The sequence below is a fragment of the Aspergillus fumigatus genome, chromosome 8 (assembly GCF_000002655.1).
Source record: "Aspergillus fumigatus Af293 chromosome 8, whole genome shotgun sequence".
In the NCBI taxonomy this organism is placed as follows: domain Eukaryota; kingdom Fungi; phylum Ascomycota; class Eurotiomycetes; order Eurotiales; family Aspergillaceae; genus Aspergillus; species Aspergillus fumigatus.
Genome location: NC_007201.1, coordinates 136,092 through 157,551, shown reverse-complemented (window position 1 = coordinate 157,551; position 21,460 = coordinate 136,092). Strand labels below are relative to the sequence as shown.

Below are 21,460 nucleotides of genomic sequence, written 5' to 3'. Positions count from 1 at the left end.
TCCAGGGAACAGGACCCGCAGCCACTGAGCATAAACACACATGATTTGAATTCCAAGCTATACACCCAGGAAGATGTGCCTAGATTAGATAAAACCTTTGCGAGAACCATCCTCGACACGCAGACGCTTCAAAGTGTATGTCCCTTTCACAAGCCACGGGTAGAACTGGGCACAGTCTCAAACTATCTACACGGAATAGCAAACCAGCCATATGGGCTCAAACAACAATGACTGAAATCACACAAATGCAGGTGCTTTTGTCTTACAGAATCTTCGGTATCAAAGTCCCGATTAGCCAACCAAGACTCCCCTTGGATAGTGAATTTCCGCTAGATCCAACTCTGTTATGGCGCCTGATTTTTCATTCTCGTGTTGCGAATATACCTTCCTTTCGCCCGCCACCAGCTGATGGATGTTGAGCCGCGTGCTGTAGACCATATTCCATGCTTGAGCTTCATGCCATGAGGCATCATCGCCACCGTTGATATCGGAGTCGCGTGATGCCGGACCAGCGTGTCGATACGTGCCGATCAGATTAGGAAACGTAGCAAAGCATTTCAGCTGCCGACGGCCGTTAGTGCCGGCGCACAGGTCACTCATGGCGTTGTCGACAGCACAGTCAAGGCGATCCACGGAAAGCGCGGCTAGGATTTTCTTGGCCCCTTCCCTTGTGACGGCATATCCGTACGTACAACAGCCCATTTCGGCCCGATATAAGAAGCGCGTTGTTCCAATCGGCAAGTTGGGATACTGTTGTTTCCATGTCTCCAGTGGGCCGCCCCAGCCATCCCGCTTATCGGGACTAGGGACGGTTGGGTCGTCTGGGATGGCGAAGAAAGTCGTCTCGTTGGCCCCGGGGCCCGAGGCGCAGCCTCCAATCCAGAGGATATCCCAGTCCGTGCCGTAGGGGGCAGTTTTGGGTGCGTTTTCCTCGCCATTCAGCAGGCGCACCCCACGGGCAAATTCGCGGAGTTGCATTTTGAGGGCCACATCCCAGTCTGCGTCGTCTTCTAGGATCAGGGCTGTCGTGTAGGAGTTTTGAAGGACCCTGCTCAGTTCAATTCCGTTAGTCACGGTCTGGGGAATGGGTATCGCTGTTGACAGTGTGCTGTATTACATTCTTAGTGCATTCATATGTGCGCGCCAGCAGGCCACGGCAGTGGGTTTCAAATCAGTCAGGTTAAGTCCCTTATCTCCAGGTGAGCAAATCAATGATGAAAAGTGCAGATGCTCGCGCGTACATTAGGTAGGGATCTGGGATCCAGCTCGTCAGGTCGCACACCATCAATCCAGTCCACTTTGAAACCAGCAGCGAGAGATGCTAAAGTCAAGAAGTCGCGTTTGTCGGTCCGTTCTTTCAAGCCGATTGCGTAGATATGTTCGAACTATAGGCCAGTCGGGTTAGATAGTACGAAAGTGCTATAGGATCTAGAGGGTCCTCACCCCCAGAGTCTCGTTCTGAGTATGCGAAAGCTTGTCATCGCTCAGGACGTCGCGACTGATGAACGACCAATTCGTATCCCTGTAGCTTGTCTGGATGACTGGCCAGAGCAAGTAGACGCTGGCATAAAAAACAAGTACCACTGGGAGAATCTTGGTGATGTGAAGACGCCGGTGGGGGGCTGTCAAGATCATGTTGCCAGACTCGCGCAGGGAGATTTCGAGTTAACTATGGATAATCGGTGGCATATGCAAAAGCCCAGTAGTTCTGTCGACATCTCTGCCCCAGCTGTGATCTTTGCATCTTATCCATAAACGCAGCGACGAGAGGCCAAGGCGGGACCGATACTGCCTTCGGTCCTACAATCATCTACTCGAGAGCGACATGCTCACATGAGGAACTTTGGGACGAAAACAGTTACTGCCATAATCCTTGGTTATTTTTGTTCCCAAGACCTCGGATCTCTGTTTTCGCACCGGATATGTTTGGAAAGAAGCAGTCAAATGACTCATTTCCCCGTGAGCTGCCCGAAAAGGGCATACTGCTCGCTGAAACTAACGACAACCACTAATGGACGCCGGGCTCTAGGATTAATTAATGGCCATGATTGTGGCACTTGAATGCCCCAATTGTTCCATACCAAACAGTTAGCTTTAGGCTACTTGTGAGGCTGCGTTATACACACTACCGGGTTGTCAAGACATATCCCCAGTATTGGTCATGCCAGGTAACCGAGGATAGGTTTGACTCGGTCCTTTCAGTAAGCCTGAGCAAGCTCTTGTGTAATGTATATACACCTAAATAGGAATTGTTATACTCTGTTTGTTTTCGTCAATTAGGTGGATCTGCAGAGGATCCACTGTGGCTGTCCTCCCATTCAATGTAACGATGGCCTTGCAAGGAACAATAAGACAGTGAGCAGACCTTCTGGATAATTATTTTACATCAGTGCGAGTTGAAACCGTCCATATCTGCTTATCACAACCTTCACAGGGACAGGGGAAAGGTCTCTGGGACAACATATGAATGCACATTTTGCCGCCTGATAAGCATTAAAACAGTCCCTCTTGAAGAGAGAAGGGAAAAGAATATTCTCAGGATTTAGTTAGGAAACGCTGCCAGGGCACAATCCAAATTCCACAGCCCATAACCGAAACATTCCTGAGCATCCACCTGCCCCTTTGGTTAAGCCCCTTGCCCTCTGTCATTCCACAGTCATAACTCTGCTTTATTTTTAGTTCATCACCGTCGCTCGTTTTGGCCTTTTTCAGTTTCTTTTGGGGCTTATTAGATCATTCTGCCGCTTTCGTCAGCGTCGCTGTTGTTGCAGGCACTGCCAAGAATCAGCATGGCAGCTCCACAAATGGATGGCTGATTAGCAGGTCCTGTATTCACATTGCTGATCAGCTGAATATTACTTAATTATATCACTTGTATGACCTGCATGCATATGTAGGCACAGTTCAACCTAATCTAGGTGTTGGGCGTGCCGCAGTCTAACAAATGGTGGCAATGGAAGATATACCTGTCCATCTATTCGAACAACTGCTTTATGCTGTCTTGGCAAATCTCTTATACAGTTTATACTGTAGCGGATTGCTGTTGCGTAGTAGCTATGTTTGACAGATTGCCAGAGACGCAAGTGCAATTCCATCCAGGAAACAAGACATAAATAGCTATGACAGGACTATTTATACAATTCAACCATGTACATCTCTATCCTAAGTTAGGCGCAGGCGAAGAATGTCCTCATTATCCGGCATATGAATCATTTACCTCCACAAAGCCGGCGCGACACATATCCCTCGTGACGGGATATAGCAGTCGTGCGAAATTACTCTGCCGTTCCAGCACGTATTTCGGCGTGATATGTTTGAAGTCCTTGACCGGATTCCCATTCCGAGCAGGACTAAAAGCATGTAATATGTATGTATGTGAGTAGTCACGCTCCCACGACGGAAAGTCCTGCGGCCTGTCCCATCGATCCGTAACTCCTTCGTCGTATGACGGCAGGGACCTGCAATCTGTAGCGTTCTCCAGATTCGAGACCGTCTCGTTGTGAATCCCATAGAGCACGATGTTTTCAGGCGTGGTCCAGCTCCCCGGCCCAAATGCATCCTGCTCCATGATTAGGACTTCCCCCGGCAACCGCGCCAGACGCTGGCCCAATCGCGTCACGACTGAATTGCTGTGCGTTGTCCACCCCCCATCGTAAACCTTGTGCATCTCGGCTTTCCACATCTGGAGCAAGAGCGCATCCTTCTTGGCCATGAAGGTTCCGCTCATTATCTCACCGTTAGCCTGGCGGCCAGTGATTGAATTGAAGCCGCTCTCCCTCAAGGCCTTGATATCGCGAACCGGGTGTGCATCCCAGTCAAGGTAGATGCCGCCGAACTCGCAGACGGTAGAAACGCGAACAAAGTCGGACTTGTGCTCGATCTGGTCAATGGGCTTTCCGTTTCCCGCAACAGTGGGCGGTTCAACATGGTTTATTCGCAGGTTGGGAGTGTTGAATATCAGCTGGTTCCACTTTCCCGTCTTCCCGGCCCGAGCATTCTCGATGGTCTTTGGATTAGCGTTGGTGTGGAGATAGATCGTGTCGGGATGCCAGTGTTGCAAGACCGAGTAGAGAGAGAGAAAGTGTTTGAATTGGAAGGCGAAGTCCGCGTCAACATCTCGTAGAATGTACACATAATGGACTTGGTTTGGAATCGCGGAACCAGTCACATTGATTGACGTCGGAGGGGCACTGCAGTTGAGGAGCAGCTGACTTTTAAATTTCCAAGCATATTCTCTCCAGAGAATCACAACGGCGAATATGGCTGCAGCCACCAGGAATGTGTAGCTTGAACAAGGGCGGGAATAGATCATTTTGAAAGGAAGGGGGCACGAGGATAAGGATTCCTCTCAATTGACAAGACGGCAAATATATCATGATTTCAGTGGCTGTGGTCTAGTCTATGCAGAAATAGGAGGGCAGTGACAAGGCAGTCTGCATTCAATGGTCCCAGTAGTCTTCGGGACCAAGATGGCAACCTAATGCACCGGATTCAGTAGTTGCAAGGATTTAGCAAAGCCAAGCTCTTTCTTGGGAATCATTATTACACTGGCATTCTTGCCGAGGCGCACGGCTACCGTTAGCAGTGACCCTGGAGCTCTCAGATAGTGTCTTGCCAACATTAAGTTTAGATTCACATTCCATTAGTACAGCTAGCTATGTGCGACATTCAGCTATATTTCCCAGCCAATTGTAAGAGTGATTTCCGTCAATTCGTCGCATGATCACTTCCAGTAGTGGCCGCCTTCTGGACTGAGGGTATCCAACTTGATTTCACCTGGCAATGCAATTTTGCCTGCTAGGCCTGATAAGGCGCCATCTATTTGATATGATGATTCAGATCTGATACTTTGTATGCCAGCCTTTTGCCTCAATGACTGCCTTGACCTGGTGAGCCATAGTATTTGACAGCTTCTCTAGTATTCGATTTTCAGTGTTATGTTATGCCTCCTTTGCTACCCGGATTTGCTGCTTATGCATATCTACTACAGTAAAAGTCAGCCTCTACTAATGTATCTGGTAGTTTAATGTGTGGACAGTGTGGTTCAGACTAAGGTCATAGATATGATCATATTGATTATCAGTAAGCTTTAGGGCTCGCGGAGCAGGGACGCGTCACATTATTATTTCAGGTAGATTAGATTCTCAATGAATAGTATTGATGTAGTCTTTATGGGACTAAGTGGTATTCAGGATGCTTTTTATGAATTCTAGAGTAGCTTTATCCAATGCTCTACAGCATTGGAGCTCACAGATACATGGATATATCTAATGATCATTCTTTGCAAGGTGCCACAATCTTGATGATCATTAAGAGAGGTATCAAGTAATTCGATTCAGCAGGTAGAATATTAGGAAGTTGCCTGATCAGACCCAGCAGTAAAAGCACATTATTCAAACTTTTGACGCGTCTCTGTAGGTCTTAGGAATTGCCTGTTGGGCTGCATCCCTTGCATCCCGACAAGCCTCTGACAATACTCTATTGTCTAGCCATTACAGCACGTTCCTTTCTCTTACACCACGGATAGGACAAGCAAACTAGACAGCCTGAATCCTCGCCCAAGCACGGTTTCCGGCTTGCACCATAGAACGACTACACATCGGAAATAGGACGGGTCTACTGACGCATCAACAGGCTTCCTGATTGACCAAGAGGGACTTTGGGTCGACACCCGATTGACAGCAAAATTATACGAAGTGGCTGCCGACCAGGAACCGGCCTGTATCTATATTAAGAGGACCGACACTGTTGAACTCAGAGAGGTATTGGTGCCTTTGTCGCAACCGAGATTTGCCAGTACCACTGGGCAGGGTGCGATCATTAGTTCTCTTTGACCCAGAGAATACGAAAGGATTAACAAAGGCTTCATTATTTACATTTGATTGCCCACGCTTGTGGAGGAGCCAGATGGAACAGCCGGTGACTGTAAGCTTGGTAACATGTATAAAGTTGATCAACGTCCTAAACACCATATTCGTTGTCTTTCTACTTGGAGGATGGTAGTTGGTATACAGGGGCTTGATTGCCAGGGGCAGGCGGCATGTTTACTAGCCACACACCGGTATCTCAAAGAATGCTGCTATTCATACTTTGCAGCATTTCCACGGAGTGCAAAATTGGAACTATATTTCGCGTACGATTTGTCTACGTTCGAAACTTCCATATGAACCGCGCAATTTTCTTCCAATCTCACATACCAGCTCTCTCTCATCCTATCCTCCTCTGTCCTATTGTCATCATCCTCACAACAGAATGAAGCTCCATCACTTCCTTCTTCCTGTAGCACTCACAGCTACTGCAGGCGCTCAAACCCTCAACATTGTTGCCCATGAAGACGACGATTTGCTCTTCCTCAGTCCCAAGCTTCTCGATGAAATTCGATCTGGACGGAGGGTCCGCACCATCTTCGTTACCGCTGGAGACGCGGGCAATGGTGCAGACTATTGGATCTCTCGGCAGGAAGGGTCGAAGGCAGCGTACGCCCAAATGAGCGGCGACGAAAACGCCTGGACACAGTCGGACGCTGGCATCCCAGGCTTCAACATCCCGTTGTTTACATTGAACAACGATCCTAATATCTCACTTGTCTTCCTTCAGCTACCAGACGGTAATAACGGAGGAGAGGGCTTTGGATCCGGAAGCCTGCAGCAACTGTGGCAAGGAACCATACCCGAGCTGACTTCCTGGGGCGGATCCTCATACTCCAGGGACGATTTGGTGAATGTGCTGAGGAATCTGGCCGATGACTTTGGATACGACCACATCAACACCCAGGACTTTGTCCATGATTATGGAGACGGAGACCATAGCGACCACCACACCACCGCTTATTTTGTCCATGAAGCGTTCGCTGATTGTGCCAGCAGCGCATCCATCACTGGTTACATGGGCTATCCTGTCGTGTCGCAACCAGCTAACGTCGATGGAGAGCTTCTTCAGGAGAAGAAGGCTGTATTCTACAATTATGCTAGCCACGACAGGAACACATGCAGTAGCGATGAGGCCTGCCGAGGACGTGATGAAGCTCTCTGGATTGAAAGGGAATACATCGTCAGCGAAATAGACCAATCCCCTTGCAGGAAAGCTGCGAGCAAAGCCCCAGCCTCTACTACGAGTAAGGCGTCGGTCTCTACTACGAGCAAGGCGTCGGTCTCTACTACGAGCAAGGCCTCGGTCCCTACTGCGAGTAAAGGCTCGGCCTCTCCTGCGATCAAGGGCTCGGTCTCTACTGCAGTCACCCCTTCGGCATCCCCAACCCGTCCACATAAAGTCATTTCAAGGCCACTGCAAGCATAACAGCATCTCTATCCACTGCTGACACCTCTGGAAACTTCCACGATCAGCTTACAGGAGATTCTGCGCATGTTATTGTTATTTCGGGAGTAATATGTGTCTCTGCCGCTATTTCACCTGCTGTTGCCCATGTTTAAATATGCTTCTGTGGCTGGGATTTTTGCATGAAGTTTCATTTTCGGTGTCACTTGGTTTCTCGCTCTCTTTCTTGAAATAGGTGAATTGCCACTTCCAGATTCCTCTCTTGTAGCCTTAATCCTTTTTTTGGGCACTGTTATTTACGACGCGAAGCATCTAATGAATCTGGGGTAGGATACATAGATGGTCCTATTTATCGGGATTTCAAGCTTTTAGTAATAATATTACCATGGGATTCCCTGATAGTTTAGCTGCTTTAGGTTCTGCTACTTTCCCCTCTGTATCTGTATGTGGACCTGGGTCTCGTCTGGGCATTGCATTCGATCTCCCGTCTCAGCCGACTTCGACTGATGGTCTCAGTCTAACATAGGAACTCGGTGGAATGAATGAGAACTACTGCTGCTTAACAGCGGAACAGTACAGTACATCTTAAGAACAGTTCACTGTCAGTCGGAAACTGACCTTAAACATCACCAAACACCAAGCGCCAGCCCTCCCTGGGGACTCTAGTTATGTTGTTATACCTCCCGTGGCGGGCCTCCGTCGCAGAATACCTTGGAATTATTGCCATGGCTGCTGGCTGGTGTGCTTTGGAGCCCCAAGTGAGCAGTCGCGCTGTTAATATAGATGGATATAACGCCGTAGATGTACTGATTAAGTTCATTCTTATAAGGATAAACCTACAAGTAAAGCAAAAGGTAGAAAGAAGTAACAAGGATATATGGCATGCCACCGTAACTCCTGCATACTGCATCTCTGACATGGTCTCCCGCATCAAACACAACCAAGTACAGTTCAATTGCCTGGTTTTATTCTCATTTTTGTCAATACCGTGTCTCACGTAGAATTCTGCCTGCTCTAATTGCCCACGGTCATTCAGGCCAAAAGTAATATATAGAGAGATACGGCCCTTTCTCCTTCGTGTACGCAAAGGAGAGCCACGCCTGATAACGCGTCGCCTCTTCCAAATTTTTACCTTCACTGCAATCAGTTAGTAGGTGATGGAAAGTAACCACGATGTGGAATGGGAGCCAGCTGTCAACTCACTAGTATGCCTGCAAATTCTCCATGAAAACCTCTGCTTGTTCCGGCATATCATGCCGCTGGAAGAAGGCAGTCATTATACGAGCTATCTTGGTTTCGGGAATCCCTGTGAGTGGCATATACAGCTTGGGCTTGGGAAGTCGCTGGCCGGCCTTCATCTCATAGTTCAGCATAATGGGCAAGAGCCCTTTCTCCATCATGGCCGAAGGCTCAAGTGGACCTTGGATAATCCCGAGTTCTGACCAGAGTCCACGGATGATCTCCAACCCAACTGCGGTGTCCTCGTCTGTCAGTCGTCCGCCCAGTGTCCAGTGTTCTTCCGCTCTGGCGAGGGTAACGAGAGGATCGGCGATGTAGACCTTGAATCGAGTATGCGCGGGGTCAACAAGGTCGCAGCAAAGAAAAGCAGCATCGATTTTGCTTTGCTGGAAATGTGCTTCGATTAATTGACACAAACTATCCAGGTGGCCGTCTTTGTCGACTGCCCGTATTGCTCCGAAACATGCATTGGATCCAGTCTGACCCGTGGCTGCACACTTGATCCCCGGAAAGAAGTATTCCTTGGCAACGATTCCGGTCTTTCTCAGATCCAACGCCACGACATACTGGGTCTTCACTTGAAAGTTCGTGAGGTACTTTGTGAGTTGCTCCTCATTCAGATTGCGCTCGTCTTTGGCCGTCAGGGTCAGATGCTCGCTAAGCAAATGATGCAGTTCTATGTTGACGCTTTTGACGAGCAATTGGAGCTGAGAGAAGAACGCATTGACCGAGGTGCGGTTGAACCGGTCATGGCCGACACTCGCCTGGTAGCGGACGGGCTCAAACGCAATGCGCGTCGTCGATCCTGATCTCTGGAAGTTCTGACTTAGTTCGACAGTCATGTTACCGCCCAGGGTGCATCGGTACACGTCTCTCCCTGGTGACGGGTATGGACCAAGCACTGGGGCGACGAGCTGGGCAAACAGACATAGGTACTCGTATTGCTGATGGATGCTGTACTTCCCGTCGACGAGCATCTTTGCGAGCATGGGCGCGACATGATGCCAGTGCTGGTATTGATCGATATCCGGGAAGAGAAGCGCCTTGGTGAGGGTATGATAAGCTATATCTTTCGGGATCGGGGCCTGTGACTGTCCAGATTGACCTGTTTGCTCGTCGACGGCGGATGTGTCGCAGGCAGATATGTCAGGAGGAGAAGCGGTCATCTCACCGTCCATTTGCGATTCGAGGTAGGGAAAGTGAAATTATAAATAGGAATACTCTGCCGTCTCTCAGGGGTTACTTTTCATAAGTCGTGCAATATGAAGCTCGAGACGATCGAGACTCGATGCGAAAATGTGAAGGAAAACAGGGAGGGCAGAGTCAGCTTTTTGTAAACGTGGGACATGCGTCTTCTGAGCTTCATGGTATGAGCGGGGATTATGCATGGCGCTTCGTGACGGAGCCATGTCTACCAGTTGTATCCCTTGAAGACGTGTAACACTCGTACACGATTTGACATAATGTCAGACGATTGCTCTCATGCCAAGTAAGAACCTATTTGGGCGGATCAATCGTGCAGGTGGAACATGGCAGTCACGGTACTCGTATGGGAAGTGATAGGTCATTTTTGGGAACATTTCCCATTGACTTCGTGTTCGCCAAGATGTTTGTGTCAAGGTCTACTCCGTAGATACGTCCCTAGGGATCGCCGACTTATCATGATTGGAATATGCCGGAACCCACCAGAGGGGCTTGCAGTGGTCTATGTGATAGCTCTGCAGCTTAGTGTCTTGTCTAGACACGCTACACAATATCCCCCCATTGGGCCATGTCTCTGTTTGTTATTGGGATTCGAACCAGGTGTTTGATACTGGACCAGAGGTCGATAGTCCATTGATAGTCCAAGTAATGTAGGTGAGCCATTCACTAACATATGTATATTCAGCTGACGGTCATCAAAATTTGTTTCTTCAGCTCGGCTTTGTGTTCCCTGATGTGGCTATAGGACGTCTATACGACACATCAGTGTGTTTATACAACCTCAAACCACCCATTGTGTTTCATGAGGCCGTGATATGGCGCTTGTTTCCTCGGTCCAGTTCTCCTCTGCAGCCATTGTCTACCGACCTTGAGAAAAAGAAAATCAATGTATCAGTTCTGTTGAAGGCGGGGATCTCAGGAAGAAAAAGCTGAACAAAGGAGGGCTGTCAGTGTCGTATTGAACGAGGTCATGGCGCTGGAAAAGGCTGTGTGATTGACTAGTAACTAAAATCTAATCATCCCACTACAATCCTTCCTTCTACTCTGGTTCATCGTTCCACTGCATACCATTGGGGCATTGCGTTCAATTCAGAGATAGCACCTCGTGTCCAGACAAACAAGAGCTGCCTACAATATCTTATTCGACATGCTCGAACGCGTCAGTCCGGACAGGACGCTCACATATGACAAACTAGACAGTGTCACTATACATAGGTACGTATATAGGCTCTTGAGTAATATCCCATTCCAAGCAGAATGCTGACTGAACCAGATTCCGGTACCAGTAGTGTGACAGAGCTCCCGGGTCTGAAGGCCGGTATTGCCATTGTGCCAATAGATCCTACCCAGCTCTTGGTCTGGGTGGGAGATATCGTGCATCAAACGGTAGCCTAGATGCCACCACGTCCCGAGGCCGGCGTCGCGGGTAGGATCTTAACTATAGCATATCCTGCTCATCTAGCAACCAGTATCTCTACATCAGACCACATGATCACTTGGAAACACAAGGTAATGTACGCATCCATCAGACACGAACCAGTCACCCGGCATATGTGTTGTCTATGTCTGCTAGCATCCGAAAGCTGAAAGAGGTGTGTTCGTTGCCGAGCGCTTCCAGGCACGTGGTGTCACTCCCGGTTGCAAATTTCACTGGCAGCAATGTACTGCAATTCCCCATTGCACTGCTTCGATTGGTCTCTGATTGATATCCAGGCAAATTGTTGGAGGAGCAACCATCTGCATCCTTTTGGGAGGATTCTACTTGAGGGCCTAATTTTGGCATAAAACACGTGTCGGCTCATATGTCTGAAAAGCCCTCAAATTAATACGTAGAGCTTTATCAACCTATATAACCGCTCTGGGTCGCAAGCACCTTCCAGGGATACCTGACTAGGGGAATACCAGGCGGGCATGTGCTTCGTGGATTTAGGTCCCGACGCTTTTAACAGCGCATACGCTTTCTCTCCATTATCGCATAGATTGACCCTTAACCTCAGACAGTTATGTCAAGGAACCGGATTTATGACGGATTGCCTTCGCGGGGAATGGAAGAGACTTTCCAGCCCCTATCTACAGGCAGCAGCAGATCTCATGGGACAAATGGACGTGTATGCTGTTATCACGTATGGATCTGTGTCGGCGAAGATGAACCCAAATGAACATCTTGCTAGGCAAAGGAGAGTGCATGTCTGAAAATTAGGAACTCCCAGAGTGCTAGGGTCTAAACTAGGAATGAGTAAACTGAAACACCTAAACAAGGTGTGTTGGTGGTTGCCTGCTAGTGGGCATGAAGTGACCAATTGTACCCTCATCCAGGGCCTAGATTCCAGGTGATGATAGCATTTCAAGAAGGCATGCAATGGGAAACACCTGTTCTCAATCGAGGATCCCCTCGAAGGATCCACTCCAGGCCGGATGGAGTTTCAGATCCCGATCAACCGTCCTAAGCGAAGTATACCAACATATACCGACTTGGCAATCACATGGATCGCCCCGAGTGCGGACTTTGACAGCCGAGCCTGCAGTTCCACACTGACAATCGACAGTTGTTTCAGTCATAAGGCTAACCATCTGCGAACCGTAATTTTAGCTGGTCTCCCCACATCTAATGCTACCTTACGATGGCTAATTATAGAATACCAAGTAGGGGGATCACTACTTAATACTCTTTCAAGTATCGGTTCTCCCCACTAGGCAAGTCGCTGAGGAACTTTTAGGAAGCGCAAAACATGGTGTCGAAGCTAACAAACTTTATGGGCAGGCCCTTGTAGATCCCCACTGGGCGTCTCCTGGAAGGATTCTTCATCGCAGAGTGGATGGGTGAGAAATAAGTCTCTGGAGGTATACAGTGTGATGGTGAGATGTGCTACTGATCAAGGACTTCGCTTAATGACTTCTTACAATATAACACATTGCGTTTACAATAGTGTACAATAGTGTACACTCTTTATATTCGTTGATAGCGGTCGTCCAAGGGTCTAGATACGTTGAACTCTAGCAAAACTTAGGTTGTCTTGGATCTTCGGCAAACTGTGGTTCCCCTTCTTTTTACCTAATGGACCCTTATCCGGGTCTCACTCTAAAACAAGCGGAAGAACCTGGCCTGTTTGATCTGATAATATCATTGGGCTCCTGTCGTTCATGAAACCAGGAGATGTACTCATGATGACCTAGTCTGGGTTTTCCGTCGATCAAACCTTCGCGGCCCTCGCTTAACGAGAGAAAAGAACCAACACCAACTATATGCGGTTCATGGATCACCGTAAGGAAATTGGAGCTGGCCGCATCACATGGGTGTGTTTCACGTTTTACTAACGACAGCTTTCTCGCGCAGCGTTGTGAATTTGGTAGACCTCTAATGCCTTGCGCATGAGAGAAACGGGATGTACTGGTACGAATGAGGGTATATAAGGGCTCTGGCATCCTGCTCTTTCAATATCCATTCCAGGAAATCCAGTATCTAACTTCGGTCAAGAACCTTCCACTACTCTCGTCCATCTCACGTCATCAATATGTTGATCAAAGACATCCTCACTGTGACAGCCCTTCTTGCGAGCCAGGTGAGTGCTCATGGGCTGGTCACCCGCATCAAAGGCGCCAACGGCGTCGACATGCCTGGCTTAACTAGTGAGCTCATCCACCCCCCTGCTCTATGTCGCAATGGAATGCCATATTAACGACGTTTAGTCATTGACGGAGTACCACGGGACTGCCCCTCTGCGGCATGCGGCGGACAAAAGGACACGGCAATCATCCGAGACCAGGAAATGGGAGGTATCAAGGCCTCGCCTCTGGGCCGTACTATGGGCGCTGGTCCGGTATATGCGGCCACAGTCATTAACAAGTTTATGGGCGCTGCGACGGAGAAGAGGGGTCGCGCTTCCCCCTCGGAAAGGCGTATGAGATTGCCTTCGCATTGCAGCATCAACTGGGCTAATATGTTCTCAGGTCGACAACTCATCAACGATGCTGCAAGTGTCATTACTAACGCCGGTGGAACTATTCTCAATGGTATGGATTCACTGGGTGGACCCAGACGAGCAGACTAACACGGCGCAGGCGTCCAAGACATCGCAGACAAGACCCCGCTGGGTGGGACGATCAAGAGTAAGGAACTGTATTACAATCAGGAAGACCACGGTTGATATGATAAACAGGCGCGCAGTCGGCAGTTGATGACGCCCTCAGTATTGTACCAGGCCTCAAGTCCGGTGCAATGACACCGCAGGGCACCAAGGAGAACGGTATTCAGTTATACTCTGGCAAAGGTTCCCGCACGGGTCTGCCAACCGCTTCTCCAGATGGTGTCGTCACAGTCATTTATCATCAGGTAGGAGGATACTCCCGGAATAAATGGATCGATATTGACACTAGGATACTCTAGGTAAACCAGGACGGCGCTGGACCTCTCACAGCCGACATTGATCCGTCCAGCGGAGGAACCAATGCGAAGGCATTTGTGTCGGCCAAAGTGATTCAGAACATCCCCGGTGTGGCAGGGTTCTCAACATCCAGCACTATGGACTACGAGGTCAAGGTCCAGGTGCCTAATGGGATGAAATGCACTGGAACAGTCGGTGCTGCCAAGAATGTGTGCATTCTGCGGGTTCGGAATACGGCTATCTCCGGGCCATTTGGCGGTTCTGCTGCATTTACGATGTGAGAGATGCTGACTGGTGAAGGATTGCTCTTGTACTCCAGTGTCGCGTCTGTGATTTGATATACCGTACTTTTCAGCTTCTAATTAGGTACGCTGTGGTTGTATCATTAATAGAAACCAACGTTTAATCAAACTGTCCGGAGATTGTTGCAACCAGCACCTGCAATACTTTCTCAAAGGAGATGGATTTCCTCTTCTACCTGCATGACTACTCTGCTGAACATGGCGTCCTAAAAGTCTCCTCTGAGCTTGTCCACTGGAGGCAAAATACCCTCCGTTTCCAGAACCCTGAAGGTATCCTCCAGCTCTTCCCAAGTATCAGCATAACCATTCCATCCCAGCCGCCGTGCCTTGCTCATAGTGGCAACACAGCTCCAGTCCCTTCCCAGGGCAAAAGTGAGGAAATCCCACGTGGCCGTGTCCCATCCGCATTGGTCGAGATTGTATTTATCACGCAGTTTAGCCCAGGCCTCGTTTACATCCTTGCGCTTCGCCCATTTCTCCGGATCGACCTGCAGAAACAAGGTGGGCGTATCATCGGCCGAAACGCCAATTCTGTCCGCGTGTACAGCCAGCGGGTGCCGATTTGGCATCCGCACAGTCGTTGCCTCATATTCACGAAACCCCTGTGTGTCCGGGGTCCCTCCATGAGGAAACATCGGGTTTGGAATCTTACAGCCGAACCGCGCAGCCAGTCGCGGCCACAGATTCTGGAAGGACTCCGTATCGCCGTCCATCACGTTGAAGATATTGTTGCCGGCGTTGGGGGCAGTCGCCGCCCAGAGGCAGAACTTGGCGTGCAGGTTTGCCGACGTCCAGCAGTTGAAGGCAAAGTAGTTGGCTTTGCAACCGGGGAAGGGTAGCTCGGAGCCCGGGAGGGCCTTGCTGACAGCGCAGTAGAGACCCAGTGCGGTGGCTTCGTTCATGAAGTTACCTCGGGCGTAGCCTAGCACATCCTGCGGGAGTGTGACGATCCATTCCCACTTGCCTCGTGCGGCGGCCTCTTTGAGGATTCGCTGCTGTTCATAATAGAAGTTTGGGGGCCAGGTGGTGCCACCCTGGTTGCCTTCCAGCAGAGGGTCATCCTCAATGAGCGGCTGCTTACAATTACCCAGGTGGACGCCGTATTGTTTGAGGCCGCAGGTCAGAACAAAGCGCTTCACTGTTCTGATAGCACCGGTGATTTCCAATGCTTGGATAAAGTTTGACAGCATCAACCCATTCACGCGGGACAATTCCGCTGGATCATCATGTGCCAGGTACGCGCAGAAAAAGACATACTCGGCTGAGATGTCTTTGAGGTTCCTGGCCATGTCCTCGGCTGAGCCCCGGAGGTCGAGGGTTGCATGTTGGATTTTTGCGTTTCCGCCTCCAGGATTTCTGCGAGAAAGGGAATAGATCTTTTGATAATGGGGGTCTTTGCATAAATGACGTACAATAGCACTTCCGTTGATTCCTAGCGAGAATATCAGCAGGGAGTTATTCGGCTGACAGAGGCACTTACCGGTTGCACCAGTAACAATTGCAGATGGCATTTTAAGCACAAAGGAGAGCTATAATCGATTAGTTGTATTCCAATGACTGATAGGAGGCATTAAATGGCAGGACCTAGGCAGGGATCTTTGTACGAATGTCTTTGGTTTCAGGGAACGGAATATATTTATTGATGTTCAGGATCCGGTTATGACAAAGTATGATATCACCCACACGCCATGAAGAGCGGCATCCTCATTGGGTCTTCTATAATTCACTATTGGCGCCAGAAACAGAGTAAGCGATCACAGCAGCTAACGTGGTCATTATTCGTGCATATCCCAGTCTGGCGTCGAGGATCCTCAACCTGGTGGAACAAACTCCGCCAGATGTCTAGACTTCAGTCCAATCCATTAGGCTAGATATATACCTCTGGAGATTCCTGTTACTCTACAAAGGGATAATAGTGGACTGAGAGGCCTTAAGAGTCCAGGGAATCGTGTGTGACCTTCTAGTGAATTTACCAGATGGCGACCAGAGATACGGAGCACTATGTACATCTATATAGTCACCTTGCATGCCATGCTCCGTCAAGCTGATCTCTAAGACAATGCTTGAGCTCTTGCAGAGCAATTCTGACAACTGATTCTAGTTGTCCATCGGTAAATCACCTTATTTTTGCTGCGAGCTTGACATGCCTTTGTTTGAGCGTCTCTCCGTATTCTCCCTTGAACTTCGAATATTGGATCGAAGGCTACAAAGATTGATCTACCAAGGTTAAGGATCCAGCTTACACGACTTTACCAAAGCCATTAGATCCCCTCGGCGTGACAGTCTGACTGTCAACCCGGCCCTGGAATAGGACAGGCTCGACACCCGGTCTGGAGGAGAAAGCACAAAGCCAGAAGCTGACACAGTCCGTTATTTCAAGCGCCGAATAAAACTCTCTGCTGTGGAGAAGCAATGGTCAAAATCCACTGGACGGCATACAAGCCAAGCGTCTCTGTCACATACACATAGGGGCCCGGGAGTCCATTTATAGCAAGAAACTCAAGAGCACTATCTTCGGTCAAAACTGGGCCTTTCATCTGCTCAGCCTTAATCATGGCGCAAGGTATCGTGTTCTTGTAAGTTAAGGGCATGGGATTCCTCCTATTGAAGCACTCTTGCGAAATTCAGCATTTATATTAGTGAGGATGGGAACATGCTGAGCTGCCTTGACTGATTTCAACAGAAATACTGTTTTGTTGCTCTCGCTGAGTGACGGGCTGATCATGATCCATGAAATCAATGATTGAGCGATATGTAATCTCTATGAAGTCTCCTTCGCTTGGCCAATGCCAGGGATGAACCTGGGGTTTAGAGAATACCCCAAGCACGAGGCTTAATTCATATTTATGAGTCGAGTGATTTTAGGCTTTAGACTTACAAATGGCATTGCTCTTTGGGCTGCTATAAGTACACAACGATAGACTCCTTCGATATTGTTAAGCCATCTTCGTTCATGCAAGCAGGATGACGCAGACCGACCATTTTCCTCACAATGGTAGACACGGCCGACAAAAAGACCAGTGCAGCATCCGGCAACAGCCTTGAAGTAAATCTGCACGGCCGAAGAGGCCCTGTCTAAATCTGGACAACTCCGAGAAGCCCAAACAGTACCTATCTGACGAAAGAGGGACTTTAAGCCGAACAAGTGTCTTCCAACCATTCCCAAAATGTCAAAGCTTGTGGATGTCTATTTACAGGATGCAGTAGACCTCTACGACTACTAATACTCGTCCTCGGTAGGTAGCCTTTGGATGATGTGGGCCGCATTCGGGTCACGAACAGGAGGCTGTACGCCCTTTGATCCACTCAATTATATGTCCAAACTGGCTCATGAATGATTCTGAATGAGTTGCCGATAATATGCATGTTATTCCAATCAAATGGTCGAATATGCCCAGTCCCTTGAGAATCTACCCAGTCACCAGATACTGGGTCAAGTTCGAAGTATGGCAAAATCCAACATCTAATACAACTGCAGCTACACCGTGAAAGGTATACTAGTTCATACTGTACTGACTCTCCCAGACTTGCACATAGTCGCTGCCGGTGACCTCGAACAGCCCCAGGACAGCCGATCATAGTTTACATGTCGGAGGGAAATCTTCCAGGTTGCAAATGGACTCGGGACCAAGGGGCAATGAAACTCTTGCCTCATGTTGCATCACAGTAACAATCGCAACAACCGCAACACACGCCATGGTCTATAGTTGGTAATAGTCTGGCAGCAACATGAAATATTGATAGTACCTCTATGAGAGATAACGAAAAGGAAACCCTGCTCAACGGCCATGGCGACCCCCGATCAAATCCTTCGCAGCAACCTTTCTGCATTCCTCCAATACCCTCAATTGGTCGGCAACCTCACCCAGTCTACTAATGACTTCCTTGTTCCCCCGCGTAAAACCGAATATGACATAGGGAATTCCAACGTCGCGGCAGAATTCCTTGACATACGGCTGCGCCCGGCGCAAGTTATGCCTCGGGAGGCGAGGGAAAAGATGGTGCACCACCTGGAAATTGAGGCCACCATGTAGAAAGTCCAGCCACGGCGGGCAATCAACGTCCATGGTCGTGCGCACCATCTTCTGCGCGAACGACTCATCGACGCCCAGATCGGCGCTGGACATGGCGAAGTGACTGAGTGTGAGCTGTACATGCAACGGGGCGGTGACCATATGCGAGATGAGCACAAAGACGATGCGGGATGACCACGTCGGGATCGAGAGGTATACCGTCCGGAAGCCATACCAGTACCAAAAGAACACCTGACCGGTCATTTCAAGGTAACGATGCCACCATGCGGCGCCTTTGCGGGGCGCCTGTGCCGGGTCGAGGAGATATGCCCATGCTAGGCGGTACAGGTTGAAACGACCGAATAATAGTATGGGGTAGTAGAGGTAATGCTGGTACTTGATGAAGAAACGCGCTGCAGTGTCGAACTTCATATCGCGATCGTAGTAGGTCGAGCGCAAGGAACCAAAGAACCGAGAGGAGATGGCGAAAAAGGGCATGTGCTGGATATCCGGATCGTGCTCGGGCGAGTTGGTTACTATGTGATGCACATTGTGGTTCCGCTTCCACCAACCGACTGATAGACCGCCGAGGAAATCGGCAATGAAAATCCCGATGCAGCTGTCGGTGTGGAATCCATGCGTTATGCTTAGGTGACCGGCGTCGTGGACGGTGAATGCAAGCAGGTGCCAGAGTAGTCCAAGGAAAAGGCCCGAAAGAGCGTAATAGGAATAGTGAAGACATGTCACAAAGAGAACGAAGAGAACCAAGTATCGAATAGATTCGACAGCGTATGAACTATATGGACAATCGTAGAGCCCTTCGGATTGCAGTCTTTCGTCGAGCTGGCGGTACTTTGAGGCGACCTCGTCTTGGGACTTCTTATCCAGACGAGGATATTTGGAGAGATCGGATGATATCGCGTGGGCAGCTGATGCTTCCGCAGATTTGTATCTGCTGAGCTCTGGCTCTGTTGGGGATAATGATGAATCTCGGGACATGGGTGTATCGATTCCTACACGCCTCAGATGAACTTGGTCTCCTGTCTCATCGGAATCGAAGATTGTTGATGGTGGTGTTGATTGTCCAGATGAGCTGACATCTTCTTCAGCAGATGGCGCTTCGTCGTCGACGTCTTTCGATGTCAGCATCCTGAATGTCCCTCCCTGTATCGGAGGCAAAAAATTTTCCCATTTCCCATGTATTCTTCCTATCACATACTTTTGCATATGTGCCTGTGCTTCCTTGGAGTGCAATGCGGTTATTTCATCCGTTGCATCCCGGCCCACCATGTGTAATATGGATTTAATGCCCCCTGGATGATATGGTAGCCACGCGTCGACCTTGAGTACCTGATCCCCCAATATGATGATCTTATGGTCCTCTGCTATCAATCCCTCAATCTCTCCCCGCGTCCACACTCGATTTTTGTTCAACATGGCCGGTGCCATTGGCCAATGGTAGCTGCAGTGGAGGAGCTAGAGAATGATTTCAATCTCCGACAGATAATGACGATGGAAGTTTACTGTTAGACGGAAAGAAACAAGTCAATTGCATGTAGGGTCGTTTGATTCCCTCAGCACTAGGGAAGTCGGTGTAATGGTGTCAGCCTACTCAGTCACGTGCAGGACATAATCCTCCATCCCCCGAACGACAGATTGAAGATTTAAGACATTAATTATGCTGATTTATCACCTAGAACAGCAAATACCTGGCATCAATATTGCCCCACTGACGTATTAGTGTATTGTACGATGTGTATGGTGCTAGTTATTAGCCTTCCGAGGTTATCTTAGTGCACTGTTAATTCATAGTGCTAGAAAGGGTTAGTCTGTTAGTTTATGAACTTACCTTTCCAAAGGACTAGAGGTAGATTAGTTAACCTGTAATTGTGGCCGGATAAATGTATAAGAAGAGGGAGAAATCATACTGTGTGAAGGGGATGGGAGAGGGGTTAACGGTAAATTAGACATTCTAGGGATCTCTAATTCCCAATTAGAATGACTTCACGCCATGTTGTGTTCTTGTCTTGGGAATAGAGCAGGAATACAGCACAGCACATCGCGTGTTCCTTGGAAGCCACTCCTCATTCAAATATACATATAGGACAGGTGAACCTTGGACGTGCTGACGAAGAGGGACAGTCAGGCAAGACCTGAAATAATGTACAGAACCTTGTAACTTCATTCCCAGCAGGTAGTTCTCCCTGAGCAGTTTATGCTGCAAATGCTGTAGTGGGGAACTTCATATTTTCAAGAAATGACGGGGAACTGCTGTTACAAAAAGAAGGCCATGACTGGATGTTTTTGGAACCTCAATTAGATGTGACTGGTAATATCTGCTCTTCGGACTTTGGAGGGACTGTCGTCTCATGGCGAATCATTCCGTGCAATATCCATTCCGAAGGTCAACAAGTCCGAAATCTACTGGATCGAGACGCAAATACAATCATGGACCACTACTCTGTGTGGGGTTTCTGCGCCGTGGAAGCCTCTATATAGTGGCCATAACGGGCCATTGTCCCTTGGTTATCGAACGTCCATCACCAGAGCCCATCATGGACAAGTCGGGAGATTTTCCCAGCGATTACACCCGCTCACCGTGGTACCGATGGTTAAATCCCCTGCGATGGGGAAGGATCCCGCCCATTTCGGATGCTCGCACTGTCACAAAGGAGTATGACGCGGGATTTTGGAGCCAATTGGTGTTCCATTGAATGGGAGAGCACATGAGTGTATAGAAACGGACCTCACACTATTGTCCCGACTGGATGCAAATCTGGGGCTAGAACTCGCGAGCGAAGATTTCTTGAGGTGGTTGGATGATTTGGACCTTGATCTTGTAACTCCGGATTGGATTTTCTTGGGGGAGTAAAAATTTTAGGAGAATTATATATAATGCGGACTACGAGTTAGAGCTCTTGTTATATATTTTCCTGATGCCTAGTGCACCCATAAAAGTACCTCCCGTATAGCAATAATCTATTAGATGCTAGAAGCTTCAATATTGCCGATATCTCCAAGGTACAAAGTCCTAATCTTCATAGGT

At 48.8% G+C, this 21,460-nt stretch overlaps 8 protein-coding genes across 8 annotated transcripts; 2 read left to right on the top strand and 6 right to left on the bottom strand.

The window, feature by feature from the left end:
• Positions 1-291: 291 nt before the first annotated feature.
• Positions 292-1,635, bottom strand: AFUA_8G00650 (putative LPS glycosyltransferase; the record flags this gene model as incomplete). The annotated part of the gene is made up of 4 exons (XM_742047.1): positions 292-1,048; positions 1,118-1,188; positions 1,242-1,385; positions 1,444-1,635. 4 exons carry the CDS (start codon positions 1,633-1,635, stop codon positions 292-294), a joined length of 1,164 nt encoding a protein of 387 aa, XP_747140.1.
• Positions 1,636-3,155: 1,520 nt separating this feature from the next.
• AFUA_8G00640 (putative glycosyl transferase) lies at positions 3,156-4,312 on the bottom strand (the record flags this gene model as incomplete). Its single annotated transcript, XM_742048.2, has 1 exon — positions 3,156-4,312. The coding sequence occupies one exon, from the start codon at positions 4,310-4,312 to the stop codon at positions 3,194-3,196; it is 1,119 nt and encodes a 372-aa protein (XP_747141.1). The 3' UTR covers positions 3,156-3,193.
• A 1,940-nt stretch (positions 4,313-6,252) lies between these two features.
• AFUA_8G00630 (uncharacterized protein) lies at positions 6,253-7,296 on the top strand (the record flags this gene model as incomplete). Its single annotated transcript, XM_742049.1, has 1 exon — positions 6,253-7,296. One exon carries the CDS (start codon positions 6,253-6,255, stop codon positions 7,294-7,296), a length of 1,044 nt encoding a protein of 347 aa, XP_747142.1.
• An 814-nt stretch (positions 7,297-8,110) lies between these two features.
• cdpNPT (putative dimethylallyl tryptophan synthase) lies at positions 8,111-9,871 on the bottom strand. Its single transcript, XM_742050.3, has 2 exons — positions 8,479-9,871; positions 8,111-8,412 (listed from the first exon to the last, which is right to left on the bottom strand). Exons 1-2 carry the CDS (start codon positions 9,690-9,692, stop codon positions 8,304-8,306), a joined length of 1,323 nt encoding a protein of 440 aa, XP_747143.2. The 5' UTR covers positions 9,693-9,871; the 3' UTR covers positions 8,111-8,303.
• Positions 9,872-12,424: 2,553 nt separating this feature from the next.
• mas1 (DUF3129 domain-containing protein) lies at positions 12,425-14,576 on the top strand. The gene is made up of 7 exons (XM_077805251.1): positions 12,425-12,979; positions 13,052-13,344; positions 13,405-13,614; positions 13,666-13,728; positions 13,777-13,824; positions 13,875-14,047; positions 14,102-14,576. Exons 2-7 carry the CDS (start codon positions 13,230-13,232, stop codon positions 14,378-14,380), a joined length of 888 nt encoding a protein of 295 aa, XP_077661379.1. The 5' UTR covers positions 12,425-12,979; positions 13,052-13,229; the 3' UTR covers positions 14,381-14,576.
• Positions 14,577-14,607: 31 nt separating this feature from the next.
• AFUA_8G00600 (SDR family oxidoreductase) lies at positions 14,608-15,912 on the bottom strand (the record flags this gene model as incomplete). The annotated part of the gene is made up of 2 exons (XM_742052.2): positions 14,608-15,833; positions 15,882-15,912. 2 exons carry the CDS (start codon positions 15,910-15,912, stop codon positions 14,608-14,610), a joined length of 1,257 nt encoding a protein of 418 aa, XP_747145.2.
• Positions 15,913-16,452: 540 nt separating this feature from the next.
• On the bottom strand, positions 16,453-16,992 carry AFUA_8G00595 (non-canonical purine NTP pyrophosphatase; the record flags this gene model as incomplete). Its single annotated transcript, XM_001481343.1, has 3 exons — positions 16,453-16,604; positions 16,655-16,797; positions 16,829-16,992. 3 exons carry the CDS (start codon positions 16,990-16,992, stop codon positions 16,453-16,455), a joined length of 459 nt encoding a protein of 152 aa, XP_001481393.1.
• A 589-nt stretch (positions 16,993-17,581) lies between these two features.
• AFUA_8G00590 (fatty acid desaturase) lies at positions 17,582-20,093 on the bottom strand. Its single transcript, XM_742053.2, has one exon. The coding sequence runs from the start codon at positions 19,861-19,863 to the stop codon at positions 18,181-18,183; it is 1,683 nt and encodes a 560-aa protein (XP_747146.1). The 5' UTR covers positions 19,864-20,093; the 3' UTR covers positions 17,582-18,180.
• Between the last annotated feature and the right edge of the window lie 1,367 nt (positions 20,094-21,460).

What these genes read in the sequence shown, in the direction of transcription:
- mas1 (XM_077805251.1), top strand. Translation starts at nt 13,230, where the DNA reads ATGTTGATCAAAGACATCCTCACTGTGACAGCCCTTCTTGCGAGCCAG. An exon ending in CGCTTCCCCCTCGGAAAGGC is followed by an intron (nt 13,615 to 13,665) that starts GTATGAGATTGC and finishes ATATGTTCTCAG; the next exon opens with GTCGACAACTCATCAACGAT. An exon ending in TCACAGTCATTTATCATCAG is followed by an intron (nt 14,048 to 14,101) that starts GTAGGAGGATAC and finishes AGGATACTCTAG; the next exon opens with GTAAACCAGGACGGCGCTGG.
- AFUA_8G00590 (XM_742053.2), bottom strand. Translation starts at nt 19,863, where the DNA reads ATGGCACCGGCCATGTTGAACAAAAATCGAGTGTGGACGCGGGGAGAG.
- cdpNPT (XM_742050.3), bottom strand. Translation starts at nt 9,692, where the DNA reads ATGGACGGTGAGATGACCGCTTCTCCTCCTGACATATCTGCCTGCGAC. An exon ending in GAGAATTTGCAGGCATACTA is followed by an intron (nt 8,413 to 8,478) that starts GTGAGTTGACAG and finishes AACTGATTGCAG; the next exon opens with TGAAGGTAAAAATTTGGAAG.